The sequence below is a fragment of the Phymastichus coffea genome, unplaced genomic scaffold, assembly GCF_024137745.1.
Source record: "Phymastichus coffea isolate CEN01 unplaced genomic scaffold, Cenicafe_Pcof_1.1 PCOF00164, whole genome shotgun sequence".
Lineage (NCBI taxonomy): Eukaryota > Metazoa > Arthropoda > Insecta > Hymenoptera > Eulophidae > Phymastichus > Phymastichus coffea.
In genome coordinates, this window is record NW_026706975.1 from 351347 (window position 1) to 369458 (window position 18112).

General features: G+C 54.5%; 1 protein-coding gene across 1 annotated transcript; it reads left to right on the forward strand.

The window, feature by feature from the left end:
- The first annotated feature begins 95 nt into the window (after positions 1–95).
- LOC131673015 (uncharacterized) lies at positions 96–17134 on the forward strand. The gene is made up of 23 exons (XM_058950644.1): positions 96–1772; positions 3272–3660; positions 3771–4321; positions 7161–7241; positions 7557–8698; positions 8763–9159; positions 9280–9606; positions 9774–9869; positions 10070–11050; positions 11239–11390; positions 12821–12930; positions 12996–13088; positions 13159–13468; positions 13542–13828; positions 13888–14026; positions 14084–14252; positions 14341–14734; positions 14811–15005; positions 15074–15217; positions 15293–15403; positions 15479–16084; positions 16259–16672; positions 16741–17134. Exons 1-21 carry the CDS (start codon positions 1529–1531, stop codon positions 15563–15565), a joined length of 6399 nt encoding a protein of 2132 aa, XP_058806627.1. The 5' UTR covers positions 96–1528; the 3' UTR covers positions 15566–16084; positions 16259–16672; positions 16741–17134.
- The last annotated feature ends 978 nt before the right edge of the window (positions 17135–18112 follow it).

Genomic DNA, 18112 nt, shown 5'->3' on the forward strand with positions numbered 1-18112 from the left:
GGTCAATCGTATTCCGTCGCTCCTCGGTCGTGAGCAGTCGTTACGCCACGCGAGGAGGAGCAAAAACGAGCATTTCTGCAGTCTTACGTGCGAGGCAAAGCAGAGAGAGGGAGAGAGAGAGAGAGAGAGAGAGAGAAAACAAAATCGAACTCGCGGCCATAAACGCCTCGCCCCCTTTTCGCCGACGAACCACTTTCGCGAAAAGTGTCCCACGGCAATTAAAAGTATAGCCGCGTGGCGAAAGGGCATTACACTTCGCCTGTCCAGCAGCCGCGAGTCGGCGTACGGGCGACTCGACTCGAGATCTGCGCGCGCGCTTATATTTCATTCGTCCCTTGGTTTTCTAACTTTGAGGCGGCCCGCGGGATCGCGTAGCGGTTTAACGACCACGCGTCAAACGAAACGCCTCTTCGTATCCGCCGCCACTCAAAGTCGCCGAGCTTTGTCGTCGTCGCGCGCGGCCGCTGAGTTCGCTCGGGCAAACTTTCGCTTCGCGTCGTTAATATCGAAATCGCTATAATCCATCTGCGTGAAAGTCGAGGTGTCGGCAGGCGCGCCGTGGCTCGTCGTGAAAAGAAAATCGTTGGAAATTCCAATTAATTTTCTTTCTTTTCGTTGGCACTTTGATTGGAGAAACATCTTTTCGTCGAGCCGGAAATAAGGCCGCGCGCGGAACGTTAGCCGGGTGAAATCGACGGCTCGGCGAATCTTTTCGAGCCGTCTTGAAATTTTCGCGGTGCGCGTTACTCGCAATATTTTGAAAACTAACGCCTCGCGATTTTCGACGTCCCATTTGCCGGGGCTCTGTGTACAGTCGTGCTGGAAATAAAGCCGAGAGATTATCGTTCCGACCAAAACGTGCCGGTAAATCAAACAGCGTTTTTTTCTTCTTTTTTCTTTTACCCACCTTTTTTGTCCAGATATAGCTTAGACTGATATATAATTTCCTAGGGCGTTATTGGTGTGTATTTAGTCGCCACACTGACGCGAGTCTGATACAAAGCGATCAGGCCTTCGTTGACCGATCTGATTGGCGTTTAAGCGCACGGCGGGAAAAAAAAAGAAAGTGAAAAATAGCACGTTTACGAGATCTGCATTAGTGTCCGCAAGGTCGATTATCGAGCGCTGTCGGTGATCGTCGACCAATCGCGACAGCGATCGGCTTGAAAAACCGGATTGGCAGTGGTAATGCGCAGCAGCGCGCCCGTAGTTTCCATCGAAGCTTCCGCAGGAACAGACTGTTGGCGTGGCGTCATTCCCGATTTTCCTCGAGTGCGCGACGCATTAATATTCCGCAGCGAGAGAGGCGACGCTCGGCCCTTTCCAGTCAAAACGAAGCCACATCCGCGGCGCTCGTTTAATAACCACGCACAGAAAGATAGAGCGAGAGAGAGAGAGAGAGAAAGATAAAGAGAGACACGAGTCGACGAAAATAAACCCCTTCCGCGTCTCCGCCTCCTCCTCTTCGTTGCGGCCGAGCGTGCGTGCAGCGATCCCGCACGCGCGCGCGTTCAGTAGCGCGACGGCGATGCTGTGCTGCGTGTCGCGGAAGGCAGCCGGCGGCTCGGACGCCGAGGCGGCGCGCTGCCGCGCCTCGGCCGAGCTCACGCGCTTCGTCGAGGTATGCCGCGACCTCGGCAAGGCGCGCGACCGCGAGGACGACGCCCTGAGGCAGCTCGACCAGGCCGTGCTGGGCGTCGCCGCCGTCGCCGACAGCTTCGCCCGCTCGCCCAGGCTCGGATCGCTGCCCGAGGAGAGCCTCCTCGACGCCCGTGCGTGACAGTGTGCTCAACCTTCTGCTCCCCGGCTGCGCTGCCTTTTCGCGCGACGCCTCGGCCTCTCGGCTGGCCTGTGCCGCACGCGACGGATGTACCTGCGGGCGCGAATCTCCGCCTCTTTCTGGCCCAACTTTATGAATACGTCGGGACGCACTCGCCGACCGAACCAGCTGCGGCAACTGCCTTGTCCTGGGAGTTACGCAAGCGATCGCGACACTCCGCCACTCCTGTTTTCCTTCGCTCGGCGCTTTCAATTTTAACGCGACGCCAACAGATCATTGGTATTTTGCACTTGTGGCCGTTCTCTTGGAACAGTCAACTCAAAAAGCTTATTTTCGTCCACTGTGGGTCACTAGCATTTGCTTACGTGAAAAATCCCTCTAAGATCACGCGTAGTTATTAGAGTGTCGCTTAACTGCACGGAAATGGTGAAAAAAAATGAACAAAGTCATAGTGCGTCATAAACTTTTGTCCAGACTGTAGCGCCACACAGGTATACTATTGGCACGGTGAGAGAAATATTAATAACTATAACTTCTCAATGGATACCGGTATCTCTAATATCTCTTATTGTTGTTCTTGATTCCTTACGATCTCTAGAATAACGTATTGATTTTTTAGAAGAAAAAAAATCTAAAGAAAATTTAACTTGACCTATTTGACGCGCGCTAGAAAAATTAAATCTCAAAATGTACATGTCGTTTTTCAACATCGTTACCCCGTTACATTTTTTTTTTACGATATAGGTGATCGAAAAAGGAAAATTTTAAAGAAAAGCGACTCTCGAGAGAACGCTCTTAAGCTTTTACTGCTGTCGCACTCGCGTAAGAAAAAGAAGTAAAACTAAAAGAGAAGCGTCGTTGCTAAAAATAAACATTACGACAGCCGTTGGAAGAGCTGATTATTTCCGTAAAGCAATCTAACGAGATAGGAGCGAAGAAAGCCGCGTCGATGTGTAATTCATGCTAATTACCGGCTGCCGTCGCCCATTGTCCCCAGCGGTATTTTTCGCGGAGAGGAAGAAGGCGCGAATTATTTAGGTAGGCTCTCTTTGACTGGGTCTCGATGCATCGTCGTCCCAGCGAAGGCCGCGCGCCGCGCGTCAACTTTCTAATTAGTGCGTCCAAGCCTCTCGATGCTCGACGATCGGTCGGGTTTGCAGTGGCGGCTGCGGCGGCAATGATCGCCAAGCGGCGCAGTTCACAATCGGAACAATGAACAATGCGCGCGCGCGCGCGCGAGAAAATTCCGCGCTAACGCAACGCTCTCGCTGCCGTTAGTCTCCGGCCGCGCGCAGCCTCGCGAGCGCCCGGAGCTGCTCGGGGCGCGCAGGTGCCCGGCGCCGCTCCGCAAAGGAAACAAACGTCGCGCGTCGCGCAAAAGGCGAGCCCGAAAGGCAGAAGCGCCATTCCCATTCCCCAGGGCCTATAATTACCCCGCGGCGGAAAAGCGCTCAAAAATATAGCCGTGCTCTCTCCGTGTGTGCCCGTCAGACTCGCAGCAAGCGGAAGCGGCGGCGGCTGCGGCGGCGGCGGCGGCGGCGGCGGCGGCGGCTGCGGCCACGGCGGGAGGAGCGCTGCACCAGTGCGCGGTGTGCGAGCGCAAGTTCGGCCCGCAGTCGTACGAGCGCCACGTGAGGATCTGCGAGCGCACGGCGGCGCGCAAGCGCAAGCCCTTCGACTCGTCCAAACAGCGCATACAGGGCACCGATCTCGCCGAGTTCGCGCGCCGCGCCAAGCCCGAGGGCGCGCACGAGCAGCCGAGCAGGCGCGCCGCCCACGGCGCCGAGGACCGCCAGCTGTGCGCCGGTCGCCGCCAGAGCGCCAGCTGGAAGGAGAAAAGCGACGAGCTGAGGAGGAGCATCCAGGCCGTCAAGGACAAGGTGAGGCCCGCGAGAGAGGACGCGCCCCGTCGCTGCTCGGCAGACGAAACGAGCCGCCGCGCGCTGCCCAATGCTAATAATCAGATCAGCAATAACGGCTTGTCTTTCAGACGGTGCAGCGGACCGCGGTAGCGCCCTCACCGTCGTCATCGTTTGGCCAAGGCACCCACCATCACCACCATCATCATCAACAGCAGCAACAGCAGCAACAGCAGCAGCAACTGCAGCAGCAGCAGCAGCAGCAGCAGCAGCAGCAGCAATTACGGCCCTCGAGCCTGTCGCTCGTCACGTCGTCCGGGGCGCCGCAGCGCTCTAACGAGAAGGGCAGCTGTCCCACCTGCCAGCGGCAGTTCGGCGTCAAATCGTACGAGCGCCACGTGGCCTTCTGCCGCGAGCGCGCCACGCGCCTGCCGTCCAGTCCGCAGGCCAACAACAACGTGGCCAAGGAGCGACTGGAGGCGCGCATGAAGTACCGCGCCCCCGGGCTCAAGAACCGCAAGCCCACCAACAAAGAGAAGTACTCACCCGGCGGCGCGGCCCAGATACACCAGCAGCAGCAGCAGCAGCAGCAGCAGCAGCAGCAGCAGCAGCAGCAGAGCAAGCTGCAGTCGCCGCTGATGGCCAGGAGCAAAAACCTTGACAGTCCGAAGCTGCCCCAGCTGTGAGTAGCCGAGTGTCGGCTTTGTTCGTTGTCGTTCGTCTCGCTCTCGGGGCGAACGCCGCTCGACCGAAATAACGCCGATCCCGAGCGACGGACTAACGCGGGTGCCGTTCTCGCGTCCGAAATATCGCCCGCAGCTGCGGCGCGCTTCCACAATTACCATTCGACGCAGCGACGAGCGAGCCGCGCACGAGCCGTTCGAATGTCACGCGCTCGATCTTCGAGCACCTTCAGACGTATCCTGCCGACCGCGCGCGAGAACTTTGCCGACGATCGGCTTGGAATCGATCTCCGAAAGCAGCCTTGTCACGCCAAATCTGAGCCAACGACTCTAGCTGCGTTTAAAAGCGCACGGGCACGTCGCTGGGATTGGGAAGCACTTGAAATTCGAATGGGCGAAGTGATCTTGGTCGCGCCTCGTTTCAGCGTCTGATCTGCTTACGCACGCTAGTTTTATCGTCGTGAGACCACGATGCCCGATGAGAATGTATCAACGAGTCGTCGTCGAGTCAGCACTGGGTTTCACTTTCAAATTTTCTCTTCTGGAATCCCTGGCGCCCTTGCCAATGTAGAAAATTCGCTCCCAAGCGTCGACACTGTCAAAGTCGCGCAAGTGTATGCTGCCCTTGCCAATTTTCGAGTTACAGACATTTCATTTATTGCCGCTGTCCCTTCAGTTGTGGAAAAACGACATAACGTTATAATGCAACTGCACGTGTATCGAACCAGTACTCACAAGTATACAGTAAAGAACTGGAGGCTTGGAAAATTGGTAAAACACTTTTGAGGTCAGACGCAAATAAACGTACGTGCGCAATAAAATGTTTGGAATATCGATGAGTAGTTGCCGTAGTAGAAAAAAATTTACTGCTGAATTAGGTGGAACACAAAGTACGTAATTATTCGGTAAATACAGATAGACTTATCACAGCAGTAGTAAAGACACAAAGGAAAAATTTGTCGAGAAACGACCAATCCTACGTCGTAGAAGGTTAGTTTTTTCAATGCCGTTTGTGGAAGAAATATCATTTGTGGAAAGCATTTCGGCTAGTCGAGCTTGGTATCTAAGTCGATGCGCGATAACGCCGTTCAAACGAACGCGGACGAATCGTCAGGTTCTCTTCGCCGACGTCAGCGTCTCAAGCCTTATCGCTATCTCGCGTAGTCTGCCCAAGTGTGATTCAACGAAAAAATGGACTTTCTTTTATTACGCAGTCGCGCGTTCAAGACGAAACATTACAATTTATCGATTTGTTCCGACGAAATAGCCGGATGCGCTCTCATTTGTGCAGTGGTCCACATGTTCACCATTACCCCTACCCTTAACCCTTCCTCTACCTTGTCCGATGTTTCTATTCGTATGCCATCTCGACAGTTCCGAAGGTTTCATGTTCAACTCTGGTATTTAATGTGGACTATGGAACTCGCCGATGAACGCGGAATTGTCAAAATGACATTCGAATAGAAAAATCGGACGAGGTAGTGGACGAGGTAGTGGACGGGGTATGTGGACATTCACTCGGTTGTCCGTCGACTCGGACTACCGTGAAGATAGCTTCTCGAAAGTCGATTCGCGATCTCGCGAGGAAGAAACGAGAGATCGATTTTTATTGTTTACAATTTTTCTTTAATCGACCGTCCCGCTTACCGCTCAGAAGCTGCCGTGGGGATAGCTGCCAACTGAAGAGGCTCTGAATTCGGAAGTGCTTGAATTCACCAAGCAATGCAATCACTGTGCGTACAGGAGGCAACGCAAAATAGCCGCCCTGAACTCTGATGCGTTCTGTCAAAAGCATTCGTTTCCATGTCCCCTGAAGCAGTAAACTAATTCGTTATCGTGGCTTTCGGACTCGTTCTTATTTTTAAATTTGTACTTTCCAGCGCATGCCTTTTGACGTCGCCTTGTTCGTTTCTGAATTAATGGTTGCCAAAGTCAGTCAAACAAATGTCACTCTCGCGCACTTTCGCGTTATCAGCATTTTACTTGTCGCGCCGGTTACTTCGACTCAAAATTACGAAATCTCGTCGCTGATTATATTAAAATTACAAGTTTATGCAAATGTACTTACGACGAGGAGTTGCAGAAATGAAAAATTAACAAAGCTCAGCGCTGTCAAGGTTAGCTGCGAGTAAGTGGAATCGACACTGGAAACTTTTTCGCACTTACTCAAAACGTCTTAACTGCGTACGCAGATAATTGCTTCAACTCATATATCGATAATAATTAAATTGACAACAACTATGTAGCAAACTGTCATCTTGTTTCTTTTAGAGATTTTAATTATTTCTCGTATCGCCTGCATGTTTCAATTCATAAGTGCTCGTATGATGCTAAATGTTAATTTTATTGGCACCATTGCACGAACAGTCGTGAACTTGAATCACTGTTTTAGAAAAGCTCAAAAATATTTTTTACTTCTTTTCTAAATTAGCTGATTTTACATCTATTTTTGGAGACATCCCTGACGATAAAATCCTCTTATTTATCTGAAAAATTCCGCGAAACGAGCTACAGGCACTGCATAGACGCACAAATGATATCGTTTTGCGTGCACCAATACATTAGTATTGCTGTAAAAGTAAGGCATGCGTCATTTCAGAAGTTTGTTTATGTAAGTTTTGTTGAACTTTTGTAAGCGCTACGGCGCGATCTCATCAGCAACGAGTTCCCAAATCTCAAATATAATAACACAATCGCTCGATTAGCATCGTCACGAGGGTTGGTCACGAAAAATTACTTGCCATTCAATTCGTTATTCGACTGTACAAATTAACATCTAGTAAGCATCGATCGCATTTTGGTACGAAAATACTAAACTTTGTAAATTTCATTTCGCAGGAAACGACCAGGACAGACGAAAGAATCGGGAATATCAACGAGCGGCCCTCTCAAATCCAGACCAATGGATCGTTCAAATAGGTGAGAAAGCGTACAGCTTTTGCTGGCATACCCTCGTTCTCTCTCTCTCTCTCTCTCTCTCTCCGGCTGTGATTTACAAGCCGGACGAGCCTTATACAAGCGACTCAGTGGTCGCTTCGCCGGCCCGTTGAAACGCTAATTGCCTGAGAGTTTACTGCGATACATCTTCCGCATATTTCTATACTTAACGCTCCAAGTAATGAAATTGTACGACTTTGCCGCGAGACTTGTTCCGAGTTGCAGCTCCGATGGATTAACGACTATTCGTCTTGGCAACAGACACGTTGAAAACAAACGCATCGTATATGTTTGCAGAAGCTCCGATTCCCAAGAATCCCTGAATCCGCCAGCCCCGAGGCAACTGTTCGCTTCGCGCCGGCTCCTCCTGCTATCCGAAGTCCTTCCCGCGAAAATCCTTCAGCCGAAAGCCTCGTTGTCGTCGAACTCGTCGCAAGTGTCGTCCGCGAGGCTGGTCACGAATTTCCTACTCAAGAACTCACCCGAGGAGGATCCCTTCGTGCCGCGGGTCGAAAGTCTCAAGCAAAGACTGAAAAAGAAAACGAGATTCAGGTCTCGCGGCAGTAAAAAGGCCAGGGCCGAGGAGGAATACAGCGCGGATAACATCGAAACGATCGAAATCGCGGGGCAGAGGCGAGATTACGTGACGTGGAGACAGATTCGCGAGGAGGTGCGTAACAGCCCGAGCAACGCGGATGCTATCGATAAAATAGAGGAGCCGATTCTTTCGCATAGGACCGGCTTGTCGACCACCAGCCACGACGAAGCCAACTCGACCACCGACGAGTTCGAAACGAACGAGAAAATGGTGCGCCGTCGCGAAACAGAAGAGTGCTTTGTCGTTGGCGGCGAGCGCGCAAACGAAACGAGCGCGGATAGCGGAGGAAGGGCCGTTGGCGCGATCAATCCCGCGACCGATGGAACTTGCACCGTCGACCGAGCCACGGGGCTCGCCAGTCCGTCCGCGGCAAGCGACGGCCGAGCCGACGCCATCGCCGGCAGTCGAACGGTCGCGAACGCGAACGGCGAATCCGACGGCGACGACGACGACGACGACGACGACGACGACGACGACGATGACGACGATGACGCCACCACCGCCGCCGCGTCGGTAGCCTCCAGCCGCACGTTCAAGCGCAGCGACTGCGAGGCCGCGAGCGTCCACGAGCTGACGAGCCATCGGCCGGGCTCGCCGGCCGAAATACCAACGCCGCGGGTTCGCGCGCAAACCGGGAGCACGAGGGAGAACGCCGAGTCGGGCGGCGCGGGCGGGAAGGACGAGTCGACGATCGCAACCAATAGATTCAGAGAGAAGCTGCTCGGCCGGCCGAAAAAGTATCTCAGCTTGCCGAACATCGCCGAAATGAGGCGGCCGTGCACGCCGACGGTGCCGCACCAGAAAGTCGAGCGACCCAGCTGGGAGCGACACGATGCGAATGGTAATCGTCCGTTTTCCTTCTCGAGCGCGCAAGCAGCGAGTCACGTTCGAACGATGCACGACAGAGCCGACGGCGAGGAACGACGACCAGCTGCGACTGCCGCGGATCGATTGCCCGACGCGCCGTTGCGCGACTTACGTGGTCGACAGACCCACGAGAGACGACGGACCCAAAGGCCAAGGCGCGGAGACGCGCGACAGCAAGCTGCTGTACGACTACTACAGGAACGCGAGCTTCAGCGACCTGTCGAGCGTCAGAACGGAAGACTTGCAAATGACCGACGGCGACTGGGAAGATTTCGCCGACGAGAACGAGAGCAACGCCTCCGAGCTGCTCAAAGAAATCGACGCCTGCCTGGCTAACTCCAATCTGATGGACAGTCGAGAGTCGCTCGTCGCCGAATCGACACGACAGTCGAGGTCGCGGCTCGATCGCGCCGCGAGGAGATGTAGGAACGCGAGGTGAGACTTTTCCGCGGGCTTTTGTCGATTAGCCGGACTCCGTGCTCCTCCAAAATTATAAACTGAAAGGAAGCAAACCGCGCTTATCGCTCATCCGAGCCGTTCGTTCTCTCCGAGCAGAGCGAACAAAAGTTTCGACGAGCGGAACGCGGAAGCGTTGAACGCGAACGAGCTACGCTTTGAAAAGCCTAACACCCAATTCGACAAGGACGTCCGCACGTGCACAAGATTGGATTCGATCCCTCGCGACGTGTCTTTCTTACCTGCGATCGTTGGCGGCCGAGGGACGGAGTACCGCCGAGGGAGACCGGCGAAATCGAAGCCGCTGAGAGACATCGCGGAGCGCGACACTTCGAGGGAGGACGACGAGGACGAGAGACTCGAGAGACTCGAGAGACTCGAGAGGTTCCCCAAGAGCAGAACGCGCTCGAGGACGGCGAGACGAAGGTAGTTTGCTGATCGCTCGTTAGACCGTGGCAGACCGCGAAGCGGCGGCCCTTGAGCGGCCTACTCGAGCCCGTAACGAGCGTACGAGCCGAGCGCGAGCAGGCGATCGAGCCTTCGACTTAAGCATAAGTACACAGGAGAAAAATCGCGTGTGTTTGCCTTTAAAGCCAGCTGCTGAGGAGCTACGAGCGGCTGCCACGCTGCGATATCAACAGCTGCATTCGTCGGCATCCCAGCTTTTCGACGATACTCAAACGTCGGACGTAAGTTCTCCTCCGTGACGCGCCTAGACTCGCACAACATAGCTCGAGCCGCTCGTCACGTGCACTTGGCTCACTGCACGCCGATTTCCTCTCTGTCCTCGTTGCAGCTGCGCGCGCACGCTCCCGCACCCCCGCCCTGTGCTTTACGCGCGACACCTCGCACCGGCGCCCACTCATTAACCGAGCACCAATTCTTTCAGCGGCAACCATTACGACCCGTTCTACCTTCTGGCCGAGCAGCAGATGAACGACCTGTTCTCCGACACATCGGACCAGTCGTCGACCGACGGCTCGTCGATCTGTCCCCCGCAGAAAGCCAATTCCAGCCCCAATTTTCCACTCTCCCACAGCTCCGCCTTCGCCAAATTCGCGAGCGACGGCTCCGGTGCCGCAGACGGCGCGCCCCACAAGCAGTCGCCGTCGGTGCCAACAGCCGCGACAGACAACAAGCAGCAGCAGCAGCAGCAGCAGCAGCAGCAGCAGCAGCAGCAGCAGCAGCAGCAGCAGCAGCAGCGGGCTTCGGTCATTGCTCCGCCCACAGCTTTCGACGATCTGACCTCGTCCGACCTGTCCAGCGACTGCGCCGAGACGAATTCGCTGTCGCGCGAGCTGCTGAGCTCCTCGTCCAACTGCAATTCCCTCGCGAGCTCGAGGCTGGCGATGAACGGCGAGCACGTGCTGGGCCGGCGCCTGATCATCGATCAGAACCAAGCCCTCGGCGGCGGCGAGTTCGCGCCGTCGAGCGACGCGACGAGACCGCCGGCGAACAGCCTCGGTTGCAGGTCCGGCCGCGCCGCCTCGGCGCCGCGGCCGCCCGAGCGCGCCGCGGACTTGGCACGCGGCGGCAGGCACCGCCCGCGGCACCAGATCAACGCCAGCCACGTCAGCCTCAACTCGATCATATCGTCGAGCGAGCTGGAGATGAAGCGCTCGGCGTCGCTGTTCGACGAGCTACTCAGCTCGTTCGAGGAGGACGCCAACTCGACCTCCACCCTGCCGTCGCTCGTCTCACTCATACGCCACGACCCGTTGTTGTCTAGCGCGCCGCAGCAGAACGGCCATCGGCAGGCCAGCAACGCCAGGAGCCAGTGCAGCGACGACGACGCCGCCGAGCTCTCCTCGCCCGAGAGCGCCAAGAGGCAGGAGTGCGGCAAGCTCAGCGCCGACTCGGCTTACAGCAGGTGACTGTTGTTCTTCCTCTTTCTTTTCGCTCGCTGGCGATGCGTGGCCCGGTGAATTTCCTCTTGGCCCCTGGGCGAGGAGACGATTCACCGGCAGCGACAGCGGGGCCGCAACCGACAACTCGCTGATCGAGTATCGTGACTCTGTGTTCGTTTGTTTCCCTCGTTGCACCGTCCACGCGGCGCAGTCTAAACCGCAAATATTCCAACCACGGGCGGAGCGCCAACGACCTGAGCAACGGCGCCGCTCCGATCGGCAAATACAAGATGTCCAAGTTCTGCCACGAGTGCGGCTTCAAGTTCCCCGACAGCGCCAAGTTCTGCTGCGAGTGCGGCGTCCGCAGGCTCACGCTCTGATACTCCAGGAGCTGCTGCTTGCCGGCCATCGCGACAAATGTCGTCCCTGGACTTCGATGACGGGAAATCAACGAGAATAGACGTCGGAAGACTGTTTTTTTTTTTTTTTTTTTTCTGCTTTCTTCGGTTTTTCTCAGACTTCGATCGCGCGATGTGGATGCAAGAGCGAAATTCAGCGCGAATAAAGTGGAATCGAATGCGTTTTGATTTTCCGCCCCCCCCCCCCCTACCTTGTAAGCAAGGACCGACATAAACACGAGTTAATCATCCATTTACGAGAGTCTTGTTTCCACGCGACGCGAGCATTTTTTACAAAGACGACGCGTCCGTGTGATTACATTTCCCTCTTTTTATTGTCGTATAACGCATAGATATGCCATTTATAGGTGTGCTGTACATGTGCAATTTTATCATAAGCTTTATCTAAACTCGTCTGTCTCGTTGACGATATCTAACTCGTGTTGCAAGATAAAATTTCCTCCGAGTGTCAACGTCGTACTTTTTTTCACGTATAGCTCGTAGTACAATCTTCTTTTTTCTCTCTCTCTCTCTCTCTCTCTCTTTTATTTCGTAACGAACTCCCCGCGTCCATGTCAATTAATTCAGTTCGGTCGAGTAAACCGACTATTGATTTACTCAGTCACCTTTCCCAAAATGTATACTATAATACGCTATTAATTGTGTTCACCGCATAACGCACACGATAGATCCGTAGTAATCGAAGGTAATAGTAAAACAGGACGTATATGTGTATAACAATATTTGTACGGACATTTTTTTCGAATAAACTTTTTTCTGGATATCTTGTTCGCGTAACAATGTTTACGAGACTGACTCTGCAGCTCGACGGGGATTACGCAAAACATATCATCGAACGACGAATCGCATTTGACCATGCATTTCTCTACGTTGAAATTTGTTCTGTAATCGAATGGATCGCACGCAAGATCGCCGTTGTGGTACGAGTTTGATCGACTTGTACGGGCAGATTTTAATAACCGAGAGCACCGATCAAGTGTAGTTTGTAATCGCACCCATCTGGATATTCTTTCTGTTTTCTCCGCAAATTTATTACAATTACGTACCTATACTTATGCATTGTTATTTATGAATGTTTACTTCGCTTACGATAATCGTCCGTCTTGAATTCATTAAGATTCATCTCGCCGCGAAGGTAAGCCAATCCTTTTCTGTACGACGGGCCTGCGCCAGCACGTGCCACGTAAAGACTGGCACGAGCGAGTGTCGTCAAGTGTAATCGTATACAATCTTAATGATTCATGGAACAAATGTATTTTTCCAAGTGCAATAAAAAGCAATGCTTGTATTTATATACGAAAAAGCCGACGAGGCGTTTATTCTTTTGTCACTTTGACGGTAGTCGCCACACCCGATCCCACATTTCTAACCTAGTTGGATACTTCTATCGGCTGGGAGAAAAGCAAATACGTGGTTCGCCGTCGCGGTTGCACGAACGGGCCAAAATGTTGAGAGTTTTGAGATCCGCCAGCAGCTTACTGACCGTAAGTGGACTCGCGGATTCGTCGCCGCATTCGAAGGCTGTTAACGCGCCGGATACCTTCGGAAGGGCTGGCCGAGGCGAGCGAGGGCAGCGAGCAAGGGCGGCCTGCACGTGAACGCGAGCACGACGGACAAGGTGAAGTGCGGGGACGAGGGGCAGGTAAGGGTGGCGGTGCCGGCGCGCGGCAGTGCCGAGTCGATCGTAACCGAGCCGGCGACGCGAGCGCCAGAAGTACTCGCTGGTGGAGCACTGCTACGACGTGGTGATCGTGGGCGCGGGCGGCGCGGGGCTGCGCGCGGCCTTCGGCCTGGGCAGCAAGGGCTTCCGCGTGGCGGTGATCACCAAGCTGTTCCCCACGCGGTCGCACACGGTGGCCGCGCAGGGCGGCATCAACGCGGCCATCGGCAACATCGAGGAGGACAGCTGGCTGTACCACATGTACGACACGGTCAAGGGCTCCGACTGGCTGGGCGACCAGGACGCCATCCACTTCCTGACCAGGGAGGCGCCCAAGGCCGTCTACGAGCTGGAGAACTTCGGTGAGGCGCCGCGGCCAGCAGCTTCGCATCGGCCGACCGACCGGTCTAACGCGCCCCGCTGGCCGAGCCGCAGGCTGCCCGTTCAGCCGCACCGCCGACGGCAAGATCTACCAGCGCGCCTTCGGCGGGCAGTCGCTGCGCTTCGGCAGGGGCGGCCAGGCCCACCGCACCTGCGCCGTGTCCGACCGCACGGGCCACTCGGTGCTGCACACGCTCTACGGGCAGAGTCTGCGCCACGACGTGCACTACTTCGTGGAGTTCGTGGCGCTGGACCTGCTGTTCCACGGGCGCTGCTGCAAGGGCGTGCTCGCCTGGGAGCTGGAGACGGGGCTGCTGCACCGGTTCCGCGGGCACCACACGGTACGCGCGAGCGCCGCCCCGCTCGGCCCGGCCTCAGCGACGCGCGCGCTCGCTCGCAGGTGGTGGCGACCGGCGGCGTGGGGCGCTGCTACCAGTCGTGCACCGGCGCGCACTCCTGCACGGGCGACGGCATGGCGATGGCGAGCCGGGTCGGGCTGCCGCTGCAGGACATGGAGTTCGTGCAGTTCCACCCGACCGGTACGCGCGGCCCGCTTTCCTCCGCTTTCCTCCGCTTTCCTCCGCATTCCGCCGCAGGCATCTACGGCGCGGGCGTGCTGGTGTCGGAGGGCGCGCGCGGCGAGGGCGGCCGCCTCGTCAACTCCGAGGGCCAGTTCTTCATGGAGAAGTACGCGCCCAACGCCAAGGACCTGGCCTCGAGGGACGTCGTCTCGCGGGCCATCACCGTCGAGATACACGAGGGCAGGTGGGTCAATAACCCCGCCGCTCCGCCGCCCCGCCGTCCCGCCGCCCCGCCGCCCCTCGCTCACGCTCCGCGTTCGTCGCGCCCGTAGGGGGGTGGGCCCGGACAAGGACCACATGTACCTGCAGCTGCACCACTTGCCCGCCGAGACGATCCGCTCCAAGCTGCCCGGCATCTCGCACTTGGCCTGGGTGTTCGCGGGCGTCGACACCGAGAGGCAGCCCATCCCCGTCATACCCACGGTGCACTACAACATGGGCGGCATAGCCACCAATTACCGAGCGCAGGTGCTGACGAGGGAGCACGAGCGGGACGTGCCGGTGGAGGGGCTCTGGGCGGCCGGAGAGACGGCCTGCAGCTCGGTCCACGGGGCCAACCGCCTCGGCGCCAACAGCCTGCTGGAGATCGTCGTGTTCGGCAAGGCCATCGCCGACAACATCGCCTGCGTCAGCCGGCCCGGCGAGGCCTTCGACGAGCTGCCCTCGGTGGGTGAGCCCCTTCGTTGCTCTCGTCCTCGCGCGAACTGCCGCCGCGACCGATGCTCCCCGCCTGCTCGGCCAGGACATCGGCGAGGACGCGATATGCCGCTTCGACGCGACCCGCCACGCCCAAGGCTGCATCCCCGTGGCGGCGCTGCGCGGCAAGATGCAGCGCACCATGCAAAAGTACTGCGGAGTGTTCCGGACGTGCGACGTGCTGCAGCGCGGCTGCAAGGAGATGACCAAGCTGTTCACCTGCGAGCTGCCGGAAGTTTGCGTACGCCGCCGCCACCGGCGCGACGGTTCGCCCGGCGCCCCTCTCCTGACCGCCGCTCCTCGCCTCAGGTCCAGGACCAGTCGCTCGTTTGGAACACCGAGCTGGTCGAGGCCCTGGAGCTGCAGAACCTCATGCTGTGCGCCATGCACACCGTCTACGGCGCCGAAAACCGCAAGGAGTCGCGGGGCGCGCACGCCAGGGATGACTACAAGGTCATTAATACAGCTCTGCCGCTGGCAACGCCACCGAGCGATTGCCCGCCAATCGTTTCTCTCCCGTCCGGCCAGGTGCGCGTAGACGAGTACGACTTCTCCAAGCCCATCGCCGGCCAAGAGAAGAGGGCGCTGAGCGAGCACTGGCGCAAGCACACGCTCACTTGGGCGCAGGAGGACGGCTCGGTAGTCGCGCGTTCCACTCGTCGTCGGCTTGCGCTTTCCGCGCGACTCGACCGTTCACCGATTCCAATCTCGCAGATCTGCATATCCTACCGGCCGGTAATCGATACGACGCTCGACGACACCGAGGCGCAGCACGTGCCGCCGGCAATCAGATCCTACTGAGCTGCGTCGAGAGCTTCAATGGAGATGGACCGACTGGCGACGCTGTCTTTGTCTTTGGCTTTGTCTTTTCTTTTTTGTCTAGCGTTACTTTTTATTACGCGATAATTAGCATCGGGCTCTCCTCGATGGATTAGATTAGATCGGTTCGTTTGAGTAATAAAAAAATGAACGCTCGATCGTTGAGTTATCTTGTGACCTTGGCTCCTTCCTCGCTGCAACGAGTCGCTCTAAACTTATTTTCTTTGGAAGCGCACTGTCGCTCGCTACATTTTTCGTTGCTCTAACGATATTCATTTGCCAAATTCACATTCTCAGAAGCGAAGGATCGAAGCCGTGCTGCTTTAATCGTGAATAGATAACGAGGGCCACCCTCGAGGCAGCGTGCGAACGAAGACAGAGGGAAGTAGCGTCCGTGGGAGGGGAAAAGTCATTTCCAGATTTTTCATGGCTTTGATTTAGTCGAAGACACCGAAGAGCCAACGATGCTTTGGAGCAACGATCGTTTAATTCCGTCTTTCTGTAAGCTGTACTTCTATCGATTTCTTATTTTATCTATCCATTGTCTGGCAATTTAAATAGCTCGGATGTTAGATACAAAAGATAAATAGGAAAGAAAAACTTGTTTTCTGTTCAATCAAAAATGCAAAACTGAATGATTATTAACGAACGGATACGTGATTTCTTTGTTTGCAGCAACAGTTCGGCAATCGTGTACGAGCTACTAGTCATGATCGCCGCTCTTCTAACGCCATTCGTACTGGCTCCGTATCGGAGCATCGCTCGCTACAATTTCTATCACTGCAACGAGAATAGCAGATGGGTAATAACGGACGGCAAGTAAATAGCAGTTCATCTCTGCTCGTTGTTCGGCGTTTGCGAATGTTGGCTTGATCGAAAAACAACCGAGTTGAGTATCGATTGCTCGGCAAGAGGCCTGACCAGGCCGCCGAAATTGTACAAACGTACAAAATTGGATTTCTGCGAGAGTACACTGCAACGAGTTCCGGACTTGACAAACGAAAGATACGTGCTCTTGTGCAGAGCCTAAATCTCACTGGGAAGCGCATTAAAGACGTCGACAAAGATTCCATATCCCCGAAGTTGGAGGTGAGAGACCCGTTTTTTTTCTTTCTCACGTTAGAAAGCAGTCATACGCGACGTTCGAATCATTTCAGGTTCTACTTCCGAGAGACAACCGAATTTCGCGCATCGACAAAACTTAACTGGACGCGATAAAAAATGTATCAAATTTCAAGTGGTTGGACTTGGAGAACGATCCGTTGGCGTGCGATTGTAAAGCAGCTACCGTCGTGCACTTCGAGCGCAATTCAAACGTTACCGGACTTGTTCATCTAGCCTCTACCGACGCAGATAAACGAGCGAAAATTACGTCGACAAACGCGATATGCCCATATAAACTAGCGCATTTCTTCAGTCGACTGCGAGACGAATATGAACAGGAAGCTGAGGCGATACCTGTGGTTTTTTAATGTTATTGTTATCAAATCAGAGTGAAAAGTTATGAAGTTTAATCATACGACATTATAATGAGATGCCTATGATCATCTGTTTTGAAAGTTTCCAATAAACATAATTTTAACAACTTGACGAGCGTTGAAGTTTTGAATACGGGATACTTCCCTGGTGAACGATTCGAATGAAAAAGTTATTAATACGCACGTGTAAAACGTAAATAGCACATCTGCAACATAATCGAGCCAAAATTGCAAATGCCATCGCTGTCGGCAGTCAACAAGACGAGAGAGCAAGATCCGAATGAATTTGTGTGCGTCAATCAAGCACCGCGCAAACTCGATAACACTTCGAACGTAGAGGGGCCCTATTGAATTGACATCGCATCAAGAAGGCTGACACTCGCTATTTAACCTCGTTTTCCATTCAGGCTTATTTACATTGCGTTTAATTTGATGGATTATCAGGCCAGCCGTATATTAAACGAGGAACAATGCCTTATGACTATGTAATTTTAAAAGATTAAAAAATATCCGCGATGATTATTTGACTCCGATTTATTAGACTATTAGGAAATATTTCTGAAGGAAGCTTTACCAACATCTGCACTTGGTGCAAAATGAGTTGTAACAAAGTAGGAAACCCGTTTGCGAATATCAAGACGTACCAGCGTCGGCTGAAAAGAGTCACGGATAAAATGAAATATGACTCTGTAATATATATTCAACGTAGAACACTAGAAATACCTGTGATACTGTAATATATCCAACGCGAAACGGTAAAAATTCCGTTAAGCTCCTACTGCTGAATGATGTGGTAATCTCGTTCGGGCAGCGCGATGGGCAGACGCGAACTTTTATCGCGTTGCTTCGTTGACGCTCAATTTCAGTGACGCCGCTGCGGGAAAAAAGACTCGAACGCCAATGCGGCTCGACTAGGCGCGACACGCTTCTCCCAACGACCAGACCAACATTTCATTTTTCTTTTCTTTTTTGCCATTGCCTTTTTGCTCGAGCGCGGCAAAACAGTTGCATCGCTTACTAATCCAATTATAATAATTTATGGAAGCTGCGT